The sequence below is a fragment of the Notamacropus eugenii genome, chromosome 2 (genome assembly GCF_028372415.1).
Source record: "Notamacropus eugenii isolate mMacEug1 chromosome 2, mMacEug1.pri_v2, whole genome shotgun sequence".
Classification (NCBI taxonomy): domain Eukaryota; kingdom Metazoa; phylum Chordata; class Mammalia; order Diprotodontia; family Macropodidae; genus Notamacropus; species Notamacropus eugenii.
In genome coordinates, this window is record NC_092873.1 from 385,409,678 (window position 1) to 385,431,587 (window position 21,910).

Sequence of the window (21,910 nt, forward strand, 5' to 3'; positions counted from 1 at the left end):
AGAGTGGAGCCTGATACCTAGAGGCCTGTGAGTCTGACTTCTGTTCCACCTGGAGATTATAGAGGACTGCAAGCTCAAGTTGAATTAATAGCAGGATATAGCAGAAAAGAAAACTATGACAATCTTGAGCTCCATTCACAGGCATTGTCTAAGATGAGGGAAATGATAATCCTGCTATCTGTTGCCCTGATTACCATTCAATTCCGGATGCCATATTTTTGTATAAAGGGAGGAATTCTTCCATCCACAGAATCACCTACTTTAAGTCACTGGACTGAGTTCTAGAATACAAGGCAAAAGCAAAAACAGTTCCTATCCTCAAGGAGCTTAAATTCTAATGGGGGAAACAACATATGTAAGTCAGAAAATAGAAGACAAATACAGAGTGGATGAAAGATCACCTTAGAGAGAATGGCACTAAGAAGGAACCAGAAAAGGTCTCTTGGAGGACATGATGCTTGAGTTGATTCTTTAAGGAAGCCAGAGATTTAAGAGTCAATGTTTGGAAGGGAAAGTATCAGGAACAGGCAGAACCAAGACATGAAGACAGGAGATAGAGAATCATGTCACCCCCCTCCTCAATAAACTTTTGTGGCTCCCTATTGCTTCCAGGATCAAATACAAAATCTTCTGTTTAGTGTTCATATCCCTTTATAACCTAACCTCCTCCTACCTTTCCAGTCTTTTTTATACCTTACTCCCCATCACGTACTCTTCAATCCAGTTACAATGGCCTCTTTGCTGTTTCATGAACAAGGCACTCAATTTCTGGGCTCTGGCCATTTTTTCTGGCTATCCCCCATGCCTGGAATGCTCCTTCTCATCTCTGCTTACTGTCTTTCCTGGATTCCTTTATCTTAGCTAACTTCCCATTTTTTGAAAGGAAACTTTTCCTGATCCTTCCTAATTTTAGCGTTTTCCCTCTGCTGATTGCTTCCTTTTCGTTCTAATTATACCTTATTTGAGTGTATTTGTTTATTGTCTCCACCATTAGACTTGAGGGCAAGAACCATCTTTTGACTCTTTTTTGTACCTCCAGAGCTTAGCAGTGTCTGGTACGTAGTAGGCGCTTAGTAAATGTTTAGTGACTAAGTGGCTTATGTTCTCTCACAACCCATGGAGATTCTGTTCTCCTTTTCAACTTCCCATGAACCAGGACTCACATACAGATTAAATACCCCCTTCTATAGGAAAACTAAACTGGTAATAACAGCTTTAAACTTCCCTGAGAAGTTGACTTATATAGAGTGCTACTTATATAGAGTGAGGTCTGAAATTTTTACTTCCCCTACCCAGTTTCACATTTTTGGAAAGGACTACTCAAAACTTTTATTGGCAAGTGATTGACCCTCAGACATATATATTATCTCAAAAGTAAAGATGCCAGTTACTCTTTATATTTACGCACTAGCCTCTCACTGCTTGGCTGGACCTGCAGTGATGACCGTTTAAATTCCTTCATGGGTTCTCTATGTCCTAATAGGTAGTGAGACAATGCCCTGGTAGATAAGATTGCTACTCTGTGTCAAAATTTAATCTTGTGCAAGAATGAATATGAAGGAGATGCTTCCCAGGATTCCATCCGCCAATGAGGTCATAAAACTGAAGGGTTTTCTGGGGGTGTTCACAGGGGATTTGGGAAAGGAAAAGAAAAAAATAAGTCAGGCCAAGAAGGTGAGGAGCAGGGTAATTTTCTCTTTGAACTCCTTTTCCTCTCTACAAAACTTTCTTGTCTTTTGTTTGGAGTTGGATATTGGAGTAGTGGCCACAGTTGTGGCCATGCTGACATACTGTAGCAGATTGAGCAATAGTTAGTGAGACCCCCTTGCCATAACTCTCTTCCTGCCTCTGAATTGGGAAGGGTAGGACTCTAGGAACTGAACAACTCTAACTGAACAACTGAACAACTTTCTGAGATCACTTTGTCCTTCTTCCCATCAGGAGGTAAGAGCCAGGATGCAGAGCCCATTGGAGCAAGAAGCATTTTGCGTTGGCTACTATTGTTTCCAGTGACTATACCAGGTACAGCACCTCTTTTATCAACCTCTCCCTGCTCATGTGATTGTGTTGCCTATTTGTCTCTAAATAAAATAAATCAGCAGCCACTAACCCTTGTTTTATGTTCGATCATATTGCTGGTGATAGAAATTTGAGAAAAGAGCAGCTTGGATAAAAACAGTAGACACATCCATTTCCTTCTAGCAGGAGGACTGGGGAGGTTCTTGAGCAATGATTTTTTTCCTAGAATAACACAAGCCTGGGTCAGCTTGTAAGAGGTTTTTTTTTTTTTTTTTAGCTAGTCTGAGGTGATAAGCAATAGAAATAATAAGCAGGGAAAGTGATTAATAACCTAAAGAGGATCATCCTAGACCTAGTAGAAGAGATAATTTTTGATTGAGCCAAAGCCTGATAGAGAGGGAAAACAGATAAACTTATCCTCACGGACACCATAGGTCCCTACTGGAATCCTTTAGAGCTTTTTTTCTTGGGCCTCCCTCCTACACTTGCATCCCTTTCCTCAGATTCACTGTTTGAAGATAATTATAGGGTATTGACAATTCTTATTCCACTGACATCTATAACTGATATTTATTTTACATTTTTTTTTATTGTTGTTCAGTCATGTCTGATTCTTCATGACCCCATTTGGGGTTTTCTTGGCAAAGAAACTGGAACAGTTTGCCATTTCCTTCTCCTGCTCATTTTACACTTGAGGAGCTTAGGCAAACAAGGTTAAGTGACTTGTTCAGGGTCACTCAGCTAGTAAGTTTCAGAGGCCAGATTTGAACTCAGGAAGAGTCTTCCTGATTCTAGGCCTGGTGCTCTGTGCACCATGGTTCCTCCATCTTCCCTTTACCTTATATATATTGGGGCACAAGATGGTAGATCTAGAGTTTGATCTCAGGGGCAATCTAATCTAGTCTCATCATTTTGCAGAACAGGTAACAGGTAACAGGCCCAGAAAAATCTTACAGAGTAGTTCTAGATCTAGGCCTATCATCTCAAAGATCTACTGCATGATTCTGAGGCATCTGGATTGTATTTCATCTGGGCTGCCAGGGGACATATTGGAAACTTATGCACTGGCAGCCTCAAGTCATTAATGCCCAGGAATCAGAGAGACCTCATAGATAGAAGACAGGGAGAGATGCAAAGTCTGCTTTTCCCTTTTGACATCATATTAAGATCATGATCTGGTGTGTCCCTGACAGTCGATCCTTTGATATCCAAACATTTTCCTCATCCCTTTTTCTGCCTTTCCTTGGCACCTAATGGAAGGTAAAAGGAAAACCATTGGGTACTGTTGCAACTGAAAGGGTACTAATAAGTTCAACAATGACAATGCCCACAAGTGGGCAGCCAAGATAATGAAATACCTTGAGATCTTGATATATGACAGTCATTGAAGGGATTAGGAATATTCAGCCCGGAGGAGAGAAATCCTTGGGGAATGGGGATGGGAATGGAAGTTCTGTCTTCAAATATCTGAATGGATATCATGTAGGAAGTGGCACTAGATTTTTTCTGCCTGGACCCAGAAATAGTGAAGGAACAGACAGGAGTCCTGGACTCCATATGAGCTTTATTAGAATGGGGACTGTTTGTAAAAACTCTCCATCATCTTACTCTAGACTCACAGCTCCAAATACCCACAGAATGAAATTCAATTTAATTTATTTAAACAAATATTTATTAAATGACTAATTGTTCAAGTTGTTGTGTTAGGCAATGAAGACTGAAAGCAATTTATGTACCAGGCACTGTGCTAAGCACTGGGAGTATAAAGGCAGAAATAAAAGTTTTTGCTTTTGAGGAACTTATATTCTACTTCAGGGATACAATATATACATAGATTGGTAAATGCAAAGTAATTTCATGAGAGAGAAAATACCAATAGCTGGAGGGATCAAGAAAAGCTTTAAGTAGGTAATTGTACTTGAACTGAGACTTGAAGGATGCTAGGAATGATAATAGTAGGGGTATGGTTGGCATGTATCCAGGCATGTGACAGAGAGTCTGGGGAAGGGCATGGAGGGAAAAGAGAGAATGTTGTTTCTAGCTAGTAAGACAATTTAGCTGGAAAATAGAGCATACGAAGGAGTATAAATGGAAATATCTAGAAAGAGAGTGCAAGCTAGATTGTGGAAGGCTTTAAATGCCAGGTTGAGGAGTTTGTGTTTTATCCTAGAAGAAATAGAGAGCCAATGAAGATTTTTGATCAGGGGAATCACATGGTCAGACTTATGCTTTAGGAATATTAATTTAGCAGCTATATGAATGATGGACTAGAAAAGGGAAAGACTGTAGACAAGGAGGCTATTGCAATAGTTTAGATGAGAAGTAATAAATTCTCTCTCTCCATATGTATTATGTAAAAGGAGACAAATACGAGAAATATAGCAATGATTGAACAGACAAAATTTAGTAATTGATTGGATTTGGAGAATGAAGGTCAGGGTTTAGTCCAAAGTTCAGAAACTGGGACAGTGGAAGGATGATGGCACTTTCAAAAAAAATAGGAAAATTTGGAAAAGGAGAGAATTAGGGAGAAAGTTAATAAGTTCTGCTTTTGACATGATGAGTTTTGGATGACAATGGGAAATTTGTGTAGTCTTATTGACAAAATGTATGAAGAATTGATTAAAATTTATAAGAATGAGAACAATTCCCCAATATATAAATGGTACATGAACAAGCAGGTTTTTAAAGGAAGAAATGTAAACTATTGACAACTATATATAACAATTGTCCAAATCACTAATAATGAGAGAAATGTAATTTAAGATAACTCTGGTTCTACCTCATAGCAATCTGCTTGGTTAAAATGATGGGGGAAAAAAGAAATTTACAAATGTTGGAGGGGCTGTGGGAAAATAGGTACATTAATGCATTCTTGGTAGAATTGTGAACTGGTCCAGCCATTCTGAATAGTAGTTTGGAACTATTCCCCCAAAGTCACTAAACTATGTGTATTCCCTGACCTAACACTCTCAAGGTCTCTGTTAAGAACTTTGGAATTGATTGTGTGATATAGGAGCCACTGGCACAGGACCACCCAGCATGGCATGCTCTGAGCAAAGAAAAATTGAAGTAACTCAAAAGAAATGTGAGAGGTGCAAATTAAGTGAATCCACTCTAATGTTCACATCGACTACTTGTGCCTGACTGGTGGTAGAGCATTCTGAACTTGTATTGGTTTGATCAGCTGCCACTGGACTCATTGTAACTTGATTCTAGCATAGTAATGTCATTCTTGTTCTCTTGGAGAATGAAGGGCAATAGCCAGCAACCAGTGATAATATTGTAAGGCTTATACCCCAAAGAGAAAAAAGAAAGAGGAAGAGGACCCATTATGTACAAATATATTTGTAGTAGTTCTTTTTGTAGTGGCAAAGACTTAAGGGAAAGGGTGTTCATCATTTGAGAAACAGTTAGACAAACTGTGGTATATAAATATAGTGGAATATAGTGCTATAAGAAATGATAAAAGAGAGTGTTTTGGATATACCTGGAAAATCTTATGCTAACAAATATAAAATGAGGTGAGCAGCACCAGAGGAACAATTTATAAAGTGCCAGCAAAAATGTACTGATCAATTCTATAACCAACTACAATTCCAGAGTACCAAAGATAAGGCATGCTTCCCATCTACTGACAGAAAGATGATGGACTTAAAATATACATGTGCATATACATATATACACATATATACATATATATGTGTATATATGTATATATGATGTGACCATTGTGGGAATTTGCTTTGCTTAAATAGGTGTATTTCTTACAAGGGTTTTGTTTTTCTTTTTTCTTTTTTTTCATTTGGAAAGAAGAGATGAGAAGGGGAGAGGGACTAAGGATAAAGTCTACTTCCCCCTAAATGACAAAAGAACAGATGGAAAGACAGAAAGAATGACAGACAAATGAGACATCTTTGAAAATTACATTTGGAATTTGTTGTATCCTTGAAAAGCAAACTTAACATAATAGAAATTTGCAGTTTCATGTATAATCCTCTCCCACTCTACAAGGTTAATGGAAATGTTTATCGTGGTGTTCACTAAGTTTATTTGTTTTAAGATTAAAGATTAAATCCGAGAATAAGAGAATTGCCATGTAGCAATGAAGACCCAGTCGATATTAGAAAAAGTAGATTCATAGTGGAGTCAACCAGTAAGATTATATCTTTTTCCCAGTAAAATTTAGCAGTAAACAAGTTAGAGTGAGATGGATATTGGAGGTAATTGAGAATTGGGGTTTGGCATAGCATGAGCAGCAATAAGAGAGGCAAGGGATTTAAGGATGGAGGTTAGGGAAAAGTTAAACCTGTAACTTATAGAGTCAACATTGTAAAGGGAAGAAAGTGATTCTAGAGAACGAATGATGAATCAGGAGAAAAGAAATGAGCAGATGGTTTGGAGGTCATAGGTTGAAGAATAAGTTTAAAAGAGTGAGAACAAGAGAAAGATGCACGTAAGGATTAGAGATGATGATCAGAGAAGGATTTCAGAGGTATCAGTTATAAGAATTATGAGAAAGGGTAAAATTAAGAGTATGGTTGGATTAAGTGGAGTGGAGATATTCAGAGAGAATCGAAGACACTGGGTAACTGTAATGCTAAGGTGTTTGAAGTGACAATGAAATGATTATTGAATTCTATCAGCATGGGGGCAGGGGTTGGGGTGGACAGGAAGGCTGTGAAAAGCATACTCTGAGAAGGAGAGAGAATGACTTGGAAGTCAGTAGATGATGGCAGAAGATAAGTGTGTGAGGTGAAGGGCTCTGTGGTGAAGGTAGGTGCTAGGGGAGCTAGTTAACAAAGGGGTGGGAGGTCTTAAGGAGCTAAGGAGGATGTGGACTATACAGGGGTGGAGCTCAGATAGATTTTCATGAGAATGTAGGAAGAGGTAGGAGAGGAAAGGCATTTACTCTTCAGCCAATAGTAACTCAACCATAAGGACAAGGGTAGCAGAAGTTGGCAGTTGGCTTGGTGAAGGGGAACACCCAATTGATTAAGTATCTCCAAGTTGATTTAGGATCTCCATGGTCCCATTATGATGAGAATAGGTAGTAGTGTTAGTTCCCTTGGCTGGTCACTTCAAACGTAGGGAGGACATAGGTTGCAGGAGCAGCCAGCAGGGAATTTTGTCCAGCAATCTGGGTCAGTAATAACTGGTGCTCAGTCTCAATCTGGTCTGATGCTTTATTTCAGCTGTATATCTCAAATAGACCCACAAGATACTTCCCAAGTAGAGTGAGTGCTCTGATTCCAGTCTCTGGCCAGTACTTGGGTAGCCAGAGAAAATGGATTGTGTTCAGTACCTTAGATGGATATAGATCTCCATTGTAGGCCCTTCTGGTACTTTGAACTCTAGAACCTGAATTCTGAGTTGTATAAGATGTATACTATATATATATATGTATATATATATATATATACATATATATATATCTGAGATATATAAGAATCCCCTTGGGGCAAGCTCTCTCCTTCCCTTGGCTCCACTTAAATACTCAACTGTAACTTCACATTCAACCTGTTGAAAACTTTGCCTAATATCTATCCCCCTCAACTTGCTTTTCCTTCTTTGTCCCAGTTTGTATCTGTGGCAGTACCATTCTCCCATGTTTGTAACTTTGGAGCAAAGCCATATTTTTCATGTCTGGGTAAACTTTCTCATAATGTAACTGACCAGGGAGAGCAGATTGAAAGGGTCCAGAAATCAACTTTTAGTTAGGGGAGAGAAGACATAGAGACTATGGGGCAGGAACCTTGGTGGGTAGAGACTCTAGTTCACAGTGAGGCTGTTGGAGAGGGGAGTAGAAATCTGGCAGCTTCTTATTTTATCTAATTATTTTTATTAATAGGGTCACTATGATAACATTGATTTTTTTTTTTTTGAAGACAGGCCTTTGTTTCAAAGAAAAACTTGGAGTCATTAAGGGAACAATATCAATTCCCCAGAGCAGTGTAGCCTTCCTTTCAATTTAATTCTAGCCCCAGTTCCTTGTGTATCCATAGGGTCCAAGTCAGATCAGTTTTATTTAACTGCTCTCAGCCTTGTTGTCGGTGTTGTTATCATTTGCCTTTTCTCCCTAGTTTGTAGCTTTGGAGCAGAGCTTTGACCAACATATCAGAGCATATTAAACAAGAAGAATTCTTTGTTTTGTATTTTGTAGGCACTTGATAAAGTTTAACTTAAAATTCAATATTCCTTTCAAGAACTTTACACAATAATAACAATAATAATAAAGAAATTAAAGGTGAAATGTATAAAATTGCATGTAAAAACCATTGAATTAATAAATAAAACTAGGAGCTGATTTTAGGAAAAAACTCCATTAAAATACATAAACAATTGGTTAATATGATTTAAAAAAGAGAGAGAAGAAAATCAAATCACCAGCATCAAAAAATGAAAAGAATGAATAGATCAATAATGAAGATGAAATTAAAGCAATTATTAATAGTTATTTGCCCAATTATATGCCAATAAATTTGACAATTTAAGCAAAATGGAAGAATACTTACAAAAATATAAACTGCCCACATCAGCAAAAGAGGAAATAGAATATCTAAGTAAACTTATTTTAGAAAAAAGAAATTGAACAGACTATAAATGAGCTTCCTAAGAAAAAAGCATCAGGACCAGATGGATTTGCAAATGAATTCTACCAAACATTTGAAGATCAACTAATTCCAATATTAAATAAATTATTTGGAGTAGTAGGCAAAGAAGGAGTCCTACTAAACTCTTTTTTTGGAATAAATATTGTGCTGATACCTAAACCTAAAAAAAGAGCAGAAACAGAGAAAGGAAATTATAATCAGTTTCACTAATATTGATGCAAAAGTTCTAAATAAAATACTAGGTAGGAGACTAGAGCAATACATCACAAAGATTATACATTATGATCAAATGGGATTTATACCAGGAATGCAGGGTTGGTTCAATATAAGGAAAACTATTAACCTAATTGATTCTATCAATAACAAAAGCACAAAAATCATATGCTTATATCAATAGATGTAGAAAAAGCTTATGAAAAAATACAACACTTATTAAAACAGTGAAAAGTATAGGTATAAATGGATTTTTTCTTAAAATGATAAGAAGCATCTACCTAGAACCATCAGCAAACATATCTGTAACTGGGATAAGCTAGCAGCCTTCTCAATAAGATCAGGAGTGAAATAAAGATGCCTATTATCACCAATATCATCCAATATTGTATTAGAAATGCTAACAATAGCAATAATAGAGGGAAAAGACATCAGAAAGGACAATGAGGAAAAAAGTTATCTTTTTTTGCAAAGGATATAATGATATATTTGGAAAATCCTAGTGATTCAACTAAAAATTAGTTGAAACAGTGAATAGTTTTAGCAAGGTAGCAGGATGTAAAATAAGTCTGCAGAGGGCCGAGCTCTGGACCGTGGTCCCCTGGTGAACCTGGAGATGCCCGGGGGTGAGAACCCGCCTTTGGGTGCTGGGAATGCCCCTTACGGAGCTGGCTCTGCCTCCAGGGCGGAACATGGGAGGAGCTATGGCAGGGTATGTAGGGGGGAAACATGGGAAGGTCGGGAGGAGTGATGTAAGCAATAAAGTGAAGGAAACAGCCTCCTCGGGTGCTCTGTTTGGTCATTCCCCTCCCCTGCAGGAGGGGCTGGAGATGTCTGAAGACCGGTAAAGTAGTTGGCTTACAGGAGAGGTAAGCTTCCAGGTGACGGCTCAGGGACAGGCCCTGAGCAGCTGGCGCCCGAACAGGGACTTGAGTCAGGGAACCCGCCTGGCCTCCCCATAGTCGGGCAGAAGGACCAAACAGCCTCGCCGTTAGTCGGCAGGAAGAAGGGTGAGCCTCGCCGTTAGTTGGGCAGCGGGAATTATGGGTCAGGGGTATAGTATCCCGCTGATCAAGCCTGAGGAGAAGGCAGTGCTTGCTAGCCACTTATATAAGCTTTGTAAGAAGGAAGGGATTAAGCCCCACTTAAGCCATTGTTGTGATTTTGTTGAGCATATTTGGAAGATTTCCCCATGGCTAGAATATTCGAGGATTACCAAGGACAATTGGATGCTGGTAGGCCAACAGATGGCCCGGTATGTTAACAGATGTGGATTTCACCATGTACGGGCTGATAAAGATGGTCCTCCAAGGCGTGCCCGGCCCTGTCGTGGCAGCAACATGTGCAACCCAAGTGGGGGACTCCCTAGGGGAAACATCTGAGGGGGAGGGGAGGCCCCAGCTGACTGCACCCCCACCATGCTGGTGTCCTTCGGGTGCTGTGGCACAGCAAGATGGTGCACGGCCTAGAGCTGTGGCACAGCACACATTCCAGCCCGGAAGTCTCCCTCCCGAGCTTGGCACACTGCCCAGCTCCCTTGCGCAGCACCTAAAACAACCCGGAAGTACCTCCTGCACTGGAGCAAAGCCCAAACCTGTGAAACACCACCTCAGAGAGGAAGAGGTGGAGGCCGCCACTGCTGATCTGGCCACATTGGCGATGCCCAGTGAACTGCAATTTGTCTTTGGGCATGGTGGTAGGCCTCCTGGAGGTGGTGTAGTGGCTAGGAACCTCCAGGAGGCCATGAGGAAGGGGGAGACTGTGGAAGGATGGGACACTGTACCCCAGATGTTCCCAGTAAGAGAGGCTCCAGGGGGACAACGGACCCATGAGCCAATACCATTTAAATTCCTCAAAGACTTAAAGGAAACTGTGGTGAAATATGGCCCTTCGGACCCATATACCTCCCAATTACTTAAGAACGCCACTTCCACCTGGCCATGGACCCCCACAGATTGGAAGGACGTAGCACAAACAGTCCTTACCCCTGGCCAGTGGGAGGCATTGTGCAAAAGAGAGGCCGACCTATACATTGAGGAAAAGGACATCACTAATGCCAATGATGCCTACGAGATGCTCACTGGCACTGGGAAGTGGAAAGAGCCTCAGAGACAAAATGACTATCAGCCATTAGTCGTAGGGGTCACGGCCTGCACTCTGCAGGCCTTTTCCAAGTTAGAGGCCCAAGGAGAAAGCCGCTCCAGGCTCCCAGGCCTGAAGCAGCGGTCCGACGAAAATCCCACGGATTTTGTCAGTAGGGTCCAAACAACTGTACAGCGCCTCCTTGGCCAGGGAGCAGGCACTGAATTGGTTATCACTCAGATTGTGAAGGAGGGGCTTAGAGGCCCATATCAAAAGGCATTGGCTGGTCTCAGCGCAACTGCTTCTCTGACAGACGTGGTGGACCGCCTCCTTAACACGCCTGGTGAGGACCCCAAGCTAACCGCTATGGCTACCACCATAGCTCAGGGGGTAGTCTCCGGCCTTAAAGGAAGGAGCAATGCTGGAAACTGCTTCCGCTGTGGCAGGACCGGGCATTATAGCAGGGAATGCCAGTCTGGAAAAATTACAACACCTGACCCTAGCCCCACATGTTATTCTTGTGGAAAAAAGGGGCATGTGGCCAAGTATTGCCATAGCAGGATGCAGTATAGTGCTTCGGTGCCGGGAAACGGGAGAGGGGGCCCTCCCCGTGGGGGCCCCGACCCCAACCCCCTCAAAGCTATCCCATCCAAGTAGCCCCAGAGATTCCGATGGGACCACAGCCACTCCCAACAGTCTTGGGCGAAAGATATCGCCGAGAGTTGCAACAACTGAAGTACTAACATGCATTGCAGCAGAGGGGGAAGGGGAAGAGCCAGATATTGTCATTAAGCCATGGGACACGGTGGGTGGCAGTCCACATCCCTTCGGCCTCCTTCCCCTGGTTAGTAGTGGAGCCTACTGGGTATTTCCCCGGCATAGTACACACATAATTACTTCTAGCAGGGGGCTCCACTATCTACATCACCAACCCCCACTGTTACCCTGTTACTTTACCCCTGGGGACGCCCATTGGGTGCAGCATTGCCCTCCCATGGGTTGAAGAGAACACCCTGGACATAAATTGGTGCCAAGTTGTAGATAAGCAGAGACCTATGATGACCCTTATGGTTGAAGGACACCCTGTTCTCGGCATGTTAGATACTGGAGCAGATTTCTCCATGATAAATGCTGAACAATGGGCTCCCTCATGGCCTCTTGAGCCCTTATCTCTTACGGTCGCTGGAGTAGGAGGAGACCAGATAGCCAGAAAGGCGGCCAGACACTTGACTTGGAATTATGCACTACAAACTGGATTCTTTAGGCCTTTGAGAATAGCAGGGCTGTCATCAGCCCCCTGGGGCCGAGATGTTCTTGAACAAATGCAGGTACACCTAGTCAACCCACACCATCTGGCAAAAAACTGATCAGGGCCACTCGTGTGGTGAGATGCCCACAAATTGAATGGACTTCCCAACTCCTTGTGTGGGTAGAACAGTGGCCCCTGAGTGCAGAAAAGCTCACCGCTTTACAACATATAGTGCAGGGATTACTAGAATCTGGCCATATAGAACCTACTATAAGTAACTTTAATTCTCTCGTATTCTTAATTAAGAAAAAGAATGGCACATGGAGGATGTTAATAGACCTATGTGCCATCAATCAATGCATGAGGCCCGTGGGCCCTTTACAAACTGGTCTTCCATCCCTGGCCTTTATACCAAAGAATTATCATATATAGATTATAGATATTAAAGACTGCTTTTATTCCATTCCTTTACATCCCGAGGACCGATATAAATTTGCCTTTTCGGTTCTTCACCTTAATTTCCAAGGTCCCTCTCACAGATACCAGTTCAAAGTCCTTCCACAAGGGATGGCTAACAGCCCCACAATGTGCCAAACTTATGTAGCGGCTGTTATAGCCCCAATAAGAGAAATCTTCCCAGACGCCATCATCCTTCATTATATGGATGATGTTCTCCTAGACTCCCCAGACGCCGCCAAATTAACAGCCCTAGTAGAGCAGACACTGCAATGTCTGGTGGAGTATGGCCTCCAGGTGGCGCCACATAAGATACAAAATACTGCCCCATACCTTTATCTGGGTCACACCCTTCAAAATGGTCGTGTTTCGGCAGCCGCCCACTATCAACATTTGAAAGGTCTTTACCTTAAACGATTTCCAGAAATTAATCGGTTCTCTCCAGTGGTTGTGGGCCACAACACCCATCCCTGAGAACCTCATGACACCATTATATGACATCTTAAGAGGGAATAGTGACCTTACCTCCCCCAGGGAGTGGACTCCTGTGGCAAAGAAGGCCCTTTCAGAAATCCAACATTGATCTGATGACTATATTGTACAGTATGACCCTATTAGCCCCATTTACGCCGTCATACTTAACCCTGACTCCCTTATTGCCTGTCTTTACCAATGACACGGGGCAATAGAGTGGATGTACCCAAAGAAGGCGAAGAGAAGCCTTCTGGATAAGTACCTCCTTTTGGCACAATATTGTTTAGACATCGCTCAAGGCGGTCTCCAAATCTTTGGGATATACCCGCAATTTAATTTTCCCACTGGCGAGGAGGTCCTCCGCCTTTATGCAGATCACCACGAAGAATGGGCCATTCTCCTATCTATGTGTGTGTGTTTTTGTCTCGTTACCTTTGCCACCATTCCTTCAGGGGTGGACTGTGCTACCTTTGTCTCCTCCTTCTTGTGTTGTGTCTTCCCAGCCTGTCTCGGGCCCTAATGTTTTTACGGACGCTACAAAGAATGGCTGCGCAGCTGTCTATGCCCCACACTGTAAGCTGCTTAAGGTCTACAACACTCCTCACACGTCTGCCCAGAAAAATGAGCTCTATGCCATTTGCCAAGCTCTTCGACTTTTTCCTGCCATCCCATTCAACCTTATAACCGGCAGCCTGTACTGTGCTGCGGCCCTTTCTGCCTTGCCATCTGTGGCTATCAATCCCCGCCTGTCTCGGTTAAACTCTTTGCTTGTTGATGCGCAAACTCTTCTCTATGCTCGTGCTCAACCTATTTATGTTCTTCACATTCACTCTCACTTGAGCCTTTCTGGTCCTATTTATCACGGTAATGATGTGGTGGACAGGGCCTTGTCATGCCCCATGCTGACCGACGCCCACCAAGCTCATTACAAATTCCATTTGTCTGCCCGTTCCTTACGCTTCCTCTATTGGCTTATCCAAGGCTGAGGCTCGTGCCCTTGTTAAGTGCTGTGCCTCCTGCGTCCCCTTTCGCCCACCTCCACAGGACCATGCTATTAATCCTCGTGGTACCTACCCCAATGAGGTGTGGCAGATGGACGTCACGCATTTTGGCTCATCCCTCATACATGTGACGGTTGACACCTTTTCCAATTTTCTTTTCATTTCTTTACAACCTGGCGAAGCGGCCCGTCACGTCACGGTGCACCTCCTTCATTGCTTTGCCGTCGCTGGAGCCCCCAGAGTCCTTAAGACTGACAATGGTCCTGCTTACACCTCCCGCGCCTTCATGCAGTTCTGTTCAGAGTTCTCCATTTCCCATGTTACTGACATTCCCTATAATCCCCAGGGCCAGGCCATTGTAGAGCATGCCAATCGCACCCTCAAGTCTCTCCTTGTTAAACAAAAAGGGGAAGCTGGGGGACGGCTCTCTGGAGCCCTGCTGGCTCAGGTGGTATTCACCCATAATTATTTGACTTTTTGGGATGACAACACCACGCCAGCTTTGCGCTACTTTGTCCCCTCTAGTCCAAAGACCACATTATCCCTCTCTGACCCCTACCCCTCCACCTGCTTAACAGGTGCACGGGAGATGTGGAAGTCACCAACCGGGGGCTGGGAAGGCCCCGGCACAATTGTCATTAGAGGACAGGGTCATCTTTGTATTTTACCAGATGGCGGAACAGAGGCTGACCAACAGTGGGTCCCAAACTGATGGGCAGCAGAACTTCAACCAGGAAAGCTCGGAGGACCGGCCACAACTGGAGCAGAAGATGAGGCACCGCCGCCGACCCACGGTGCACACCAGGAGACAGAGGAAATAGACGTGGAAAATGGCTGAGCTGTTCCTCTTGACACTCAGTCTCTCCACGACCCAAGCCTCAGCTGCACACTCCAAATGGTACAACCTCACCAGCCCCCAAAGACGACAAGCGGATGAACAAGGCCATCACTACTGGGCAGTAATGAAAGACCCTCCAACCGTCAGAGTGCTGGGATGGGGGAATGGACCCTCGAAACTCTTTGTTAGAGGCAACGCCTCTAAGTTAGTGGGAGACAGTCCCTCAGATTGCATCCAGCAGGGCGCCCGAATGGGAACTCCCGAGGCCACCGCTTCACACACCTTCCGGCGCCCCATGACCTTTGTAGCCTATACACAACCTATTTGCCTCACAGCGGCCAACCTCACCAATCTCACTGAGTACTGCTTACAGCTGCAAACATTTACTGTTACTTCCAATCTGCATTTCTCTCCCGACATATACAATCACACTGCTCGACTTAATGTATCTCTGCTAGCAATACCTCACTCTATAAACTGTACCCAGACCCAGAGCCAGTCATACCACCAGTACTCTACTTATTTCAATCACACCCACGCCCCAACCCCATGTCTAGAAGGATATGGAGATGTATGGGAACTCTACAAGGCTTGTTCCACTGGTGTGTTCTCTTGCGGACCAACTGTAGGCAATGTGTCACTCCATTTCTGGGATCATGTAGCCAAGTATAAGAGGTACCGACAGCTACCAGCCCCTGCTCCTGTAGCTTCCCCCTATGGGACTTTACACTCGGAGATCTGGAAAGTGGGACTTGCTTTCGCCCCCACAAACACATCAGTGGAGATATGGCCATGTTTTGACTCCACGAAAGACCTGACCCACTGCCGCGACCTCACATGGACCACTTGGAAGGCGGTGTTTGGAAATTCCAACAGTACATGCCACCATTGTAACGAGGGCAAGGACTCGCTTTGTCACCAGTTTCACGCTTCCGTTCGCACCCCACCAGATGAAGCATTCCTTCTCTGCCATCCTGCAAACACCTCTATCATACCAATGTCACCATCGACGGGGTTGCCCAGATATAATGTCACCTGCTTCAATGCAACCCTGACACCATCGACTTCCAGTATAAAGACCGCCTGATCTTCCTGGTGCGGCAAGTCCCCTATCAATTGCTTCCGGTCAAAGCTGAACCATTTGCTCTTACCCCGACTGACGAACTGTGGCAACGCATCTCCCAAAAACCCCCATCGGCCCCTTTGACCCGCACTTGCCGAGCTGCGGATGGCACCATATTAGGACTCCTGAACCTTGCTATTGAGATCTACGAGGAGTTCCAGATCCAGGAACTGCAACACAGTGTAGACGTCTTGGCGTCCACTCTTCAAACCTTTATGCAAGAAGAACTGGGCGCTTGGGCTGCCCAAAATTCCATCAATACCCACTTCCAGCGTTCCCTTGGAGCCCTTGCCACCACAGTCCTGTGGCTTGGGGATACTCTTCAGCTTACTCAGCTTTATATGCAACTACAGTGCCACTACAAATACGCCCCGCTTTGTGTCACTCCATTACCCGTTAATGTAACCAACACCTCTTTTCCTGGCGACTGGGACAGTGTACGTGCTGCGCTGCAAGGCACCCTTCCCGCGGAGAACGCGACTGGGGACATACACCAATTGGCTCTATTCATCAAGGAGCTGCAAAACACCAGTGCCGAGTTCCAACGACAGCGCGCTCGAGAAGCAGATGAGCTCACCCGCTGGCTTGATAGACTGGTGAACTTTCAATGGCTCACCACCTTTATAGTTCCTGCTGCATTCCTGATATTGACCTGCATCTGCCTCCCCTGCTTGCTGCGATGTATCTGTGCACTGATCAGACGAGGTATCCTAGAAGCGAAGGCCATCTTGCGTTCCCTCCTTGCATCCCCACAACTCCCAGACATGCAGGACACCACCCCTGTTTAAACAAAAAGGGGGAGTTGCAGAGGGCCGAGCTCTGGACCGTGGCCCTCTGGTGAGCCCGGAGACACCCGCGGGTGAGAACCCACCTTCGGGTGCTGGGAACGCCCCTTACGGAGCTGAGCTCTGCCTCCAGGGTGGAACATGGGAGGAGCTACGGAGGGGAAGGTCGAGAGGACTGGGGTAAGCAATAAAGTGCAGTAAGCAGCCTCCTCGGTTGTACTGTTTGGTCATTCCCCTTCCCCGCAGGAGGGGCTGGAGACATCCGAAGACCGGTAAAGCGGTTGGCTTACAGGAGAGGTAAGCTTCCAAGCGATGGCTCGAACATAAGTCCACATAAATCATCAGCATTTCTATATATCACCAACAATACTCAGCAAGAAGAGATAGTAAGAGAGATTTCATTTAAAATAACCTTAGACAAAGTATAAAACCCCTGGGAGTATACCTGCCAAGACAAAATCAGGAACTATATGAATATAATTATAAAACATTTTTGAACAAATTGTGCATGAATGGGGAGAGGCAATATAATAAAAATAGCAAAACTACCTAAACTAATCTATGTTTTCAGTGCCATCCCAATTAAACAACCAAAAATTATTTTACTGAACAAAAAAACAAAACAAAGCAAAATAAAATTAATTAGAAAGAACAAAAGGTCAAGAAAATCAAAGGAATTAACAAAAAAAATGTAAAGAAAGGAAGTACTACTACTAGACCTTAAACTGTATTATAAGGTCATAATTATCAAAACTATCTGGTACTGGATATTCTATTTAATAGTGGATAAGTGGAATAGAGTGGGTACACAATACATAGTAGTAAATGATTATAGTAACCTTGAGTCTGATAAGTGTAAAGACTTCAGCTTTTAGGATAAGAACTCACTATTTAGTGAAAATCTCTGGGAAAGCTGGAAAGTAGTCTGGCAGAAACTGGGTACAGATCAGTATCTTACACCATATACCAAGATAAGGTCAAAATGGATGCATGATCTTGACATAAAGGGAGATTATCTTAATCAAATTGGAAAAGCATGGAACATATTACCTATCAGACTTGTGGACAGGAGAATTTATGAATAAACAAGAGACAGAAAGCACTCAGGGATACAAAATGGATAATTTTGATTACATTGAAATGAAAAGGTTTTGTATAAATAAAACCAAAATAGCCAAAATTAGGAGAGCAGAAAACTAGGAGAAAATTTTACAGACACTTTTTTGAATAAAGGTCTCATATCTCAAATTTATAGAGAATTGAGTCAAATGTATAAGAATATGAGTCATTCCCCAATTGATAAATGGTCAAAGGATATGAACCGGCAGTTGTTGGAAGAAGAAATCAAAGTCATATATAGTCATATGAAGAAATCATTCTTGATTAGAGATATGCAAATTAAAAGAACTTTGTGGTACCATCTCACACCTACCAGACCGGCTGAAATGATAGAAGGTAAAAATGACAAATGTTGGAGGGTATGTGAAAAAATTGGGACACCAATACACTGCTGGTGGAACTGTGAACTGAGTCAACCATTTTTGGAGAGTAATCTGGAATCATGGCCGAAGAGTTATAAAACTGTGTATACCCTTTGACCCAGCAACACCACTATTAGGTCTGTTTCTCAAGGTGATCAGGGAAAAAGAAAAAGAACCTGTGTATTCTAAAATATTTATAGTAGCTTTTTTTGTGGAAGCAAAGAACTGGAAATTGATGGGATGCCCATCAGTCGGGGAATGGCTGAATAAATTGTGGTATATGATTGTGATGGAATACAACTGTGTTGTAAGAAATGATGAGCAGCTGATTTTAGAAAAACATGGCAAGACTTGTATGAAATAATGTAGAGTGAAACAAGCAGAACCGAGAGAATGTTGTATACAGTAATAGCAATATTGTTCAAAGAATAGTTAAGATATTTTGAGTAATATGAACATTCAAATCAGCTACAAAGGACTTATGAAAGAAAAAGCTATTCACTTTCAGAGAAAGAACTGATATATATAGAAGTATGTATGATATGGTTCCACATATTTTATCTATATCAAATGCTGATCTTCTCTAATGTGGATTTGGGAGGGAATGGGGGGACAACTGGAACTCAAAATGTAACAAAAAAAATCAGTAAAGTAAACATTAAAAATAAAAAAGAATGATAGCTAGCAGTTATATAGCACTTTAAGGTTTACAAAGTGCTTTACAAATATTATCTCATTTTAGCTTCACAACAGCCCTGGGAGGTAGTTGCTATTATTATTCCCATTTTATAGATGGGAAAGTTGAAATAGACAGAAATTAAGGTTTGTAGGAAATATCTTAGGTTAGATTTGAATTCGTCTTCCTGAGTTCTGACTTCCTGGTCCCTTCAACTTTCTATCTACTGCCTCACCTAGCTTCCTTTAAGAATATAACATGATATAATATGTTATACTATGACACAATATGATACAATATAATAGATATAATACAATACAATACAATAATGTAGCTTGATTGCCACTCAATATTTTTGTATTTATCCTTGCAAGAGATATGTTAGACATATATGAGTAAGGTCTATACCTTAGATGTGGTGCAATTCATTTTATACTTTTTATATTATGTTTACATATAGCTACACACAGATGATCAGATGAATGAATTCTGTCTCTCTTCTCAAATGAAATAGAATTTCTTTTCCAAATGGACAAATTGAACCTTTTTCCTCCACTACCACTCAAACTTTTTAGTCATGCAATTGGTCAAATGGCATTTCAGATAATTAAATCTATTAAACCTGACTTTATCATGTGACAATTTTAACAATGTCATGGTAGCTAGTGGACAAGGAGTCAGGAAGATTTGAGCTTAAAATCCTGCCTCAATGCACTTACTAACAGTGTGGAAAGTCACTTAATTTTTCTCGACCTTAGTTTTCTCATCTGTAAAATGGAGGTTATAATATCACTTACCTCCCAGGATTGTTATGAACATCCAATGAAATAATATTTGTAAAATGCTTTGTAAGCTTTAAAGCATTATATGAAGGTTAGCTATATCTAGCAGCATGCATTAAGAAGAGGGAAGGAATGACAGACACATCTGGTGGAAACTTATGTCATTTTATAATGTAGAAAGTAATTGTTGAAATTGGGATGGTTAAACTAGATCAATATTGAATAAAGGCCTGCCTTAGCTGTCATGGAGCTTGAGGCCACAGTTGGACCAGAGCAAAAACTCAAGTTCCTGTGCCCTAATTTCTCTGTAGAGAGAGTAGAACCTCACATCAGTTGTCTGCAGCTTGATTTCTTTAGGCCTGAAATAATTCTCACAGCTGCTTGTTTCTGTTGGTCCTGGTTGGTCACAGCTATGCTGCTTGCAGTGAGTCCTCAATCAGTGACCTTCTAGTAAGTTCACTCAATGTCATTTGCAAAGTGTTCCTAAGTGGTGGGATTAAGGAACCTTTTTCCTTCTCTACTAATTTTCTGCTTTATGGTTTTGAGACAGCCAAATCTAACTCGGGGGCAAGCAAGGGTAATTTTGGAGGCTGGGGAATTTGCCAGTCTCAAAAAGCAGAGTAGCAGAAGTAGTTTCACAATTAAAAAAAAAAGTACAGTATTTGGATCCTATCACAGGGAAGCAGTGTATTACAGCCGAAAGAATGTTCTATGTGGAATCAGGCATAGAGTAGATGCTTAATACATATCAACTGATTGAGGAATCCCTCAATTCTGTTGTTCTACTTAATACCTATGTGACCTTGGGTAGCTCACTCAAACCTTTGGACTTCAGTTTTTTCACCTGTACTGTTGGGGGAATTTGGGGAAATGATTCTATAAGTGCTCTGAGTGACTTCTAAATTTTAGTACCAGGTGTCAAAGCCCCAGTGGCTCCACTCCTGTAATAGTTCTGCCTTGGGATTATCTTTCCAGAAGAATGTAAGGTCCTTAAAGGAAAGGACCTTCCTTTTTATTTTTGTTTTTACATCCTCAGTACTTAGCATAGTGCCTTGCAAATAGTGTATACTTAATAATGTTGATTTAATTAAATTAAATCTTTGACTCATCTCATTCCTTTCCTTCACCTTTCATATCCAATCATTTACCAAGTCTTATTGATCTTGCCACCATGATATCTCTTTTCCCCCTGTCATATCTCTGGCGTCTCTTTTCACTCTCTCTGCCCATTGCCACTGCTCTGCTAGAGCCTTTTGTTATTAGTTAACCAGATGGATTTTCCTGCTTCACTCTCCCTACTATAACCCCTCTTTCCAAACATTGCCACAATTCCTCTTTCCACATAAATCTCCTGTTCAAGACCCTTCAGTGTTCCCCTTTTGTGGACCCAGTGAAATTCACTTTTTTTAACTTGGTATGTAAGTTCTTCTACCATATAATAGCATTGCACCTTTATTTCAAACGAGACTATTCTCCATTCCCCAGACACACCCTACGCATTCTAACTTTGTCTTTTACTATGGAAAAAGTACTGGATTTGGATTTAAAGGACCTGGGTTTGAAGCTCAGCTTTATTACCTGTATGTCCTTGGCCCACTCCCTTATAAAATGAAGGGGTTGGACTAGATGCCCTTTAAGATTCTTTCTAGCCTTTAAACTATGGTTCTATTATCCTTTGCCCACACTGTTTCCTGTGCCTGAAATTCTTTCCTTGTCTTCACCACTTGAATTTCTATCTTTCCTGTAAAGGTCAACTCAGATGTTACCTCCTTCATGAAGCTTTCTTTGTTCTGTTTGTTCCATACTCACTTTTCCCCTTAGATCTCATATAAATGCTTTATGGCTATGTCTTAGGTCCCTACAGGCTCAGCTTTCTCTAATTAATTTTTTAAAAGAAAAAGTTTTATTTTAACCCTTTAATCTTATCCAGCTATCATTCTCTTTCACCATTAACCTTCTTGAGATGAATGGCAGTGTGTGTGTGTGTGTGTGTGTGTGTGTGTGTGTGTGTGTAATATGAAGCAATCTCAGATCAGACGGTGGGATGAGTGGGTGCTGTGGGAGCCTCCAGGAAAGATAGATTAGCTTCTATGGAGACTGGAATTAGAAAGGAGGAG

At 42.2% G+C, this 21,910-nt stretch overlaps 1 protein-coding gene across 1 annotated transcript; it reads left to right on the top strand.

Moving 5' to 3' along the window:
* Window positions 1-1,588: 1,588 nt before the first annotated feature.
* Window positions 1,589-16,033, top strand: LOC140529022 (uncharacterized). The gene is made up of 3 exons (XM_072647413.1): window positions 1,589-1,674; window positions 1,942-2,022; window positions 14,780-16,033. The coding sequence occupies exon 3, from the start codon at window positions 14,939-14,941 to the stop codon at window positions 16,031-16,033; it is 1,095 nt and encodes a 364-aa protein (XP_072503514.1). The 5' UTR covers window positions 1,589-1,674; window positions 1,942-2,022; window positions 14,780-14,938.
* The last annotated feature ends 5,877 nt before the right edge of the window (window positions 16,034-21,910 follow it).

What these genes read in the sequence shown, in the direction of transcription:
- LOC140529022 (XM_072647413.1), top strand. Translation starts at nt 14,939, where the DNA reads ATGGCTGAGCTGTTCCTCTTGACACTCAGTCTCTCCACGACCCAAGCC.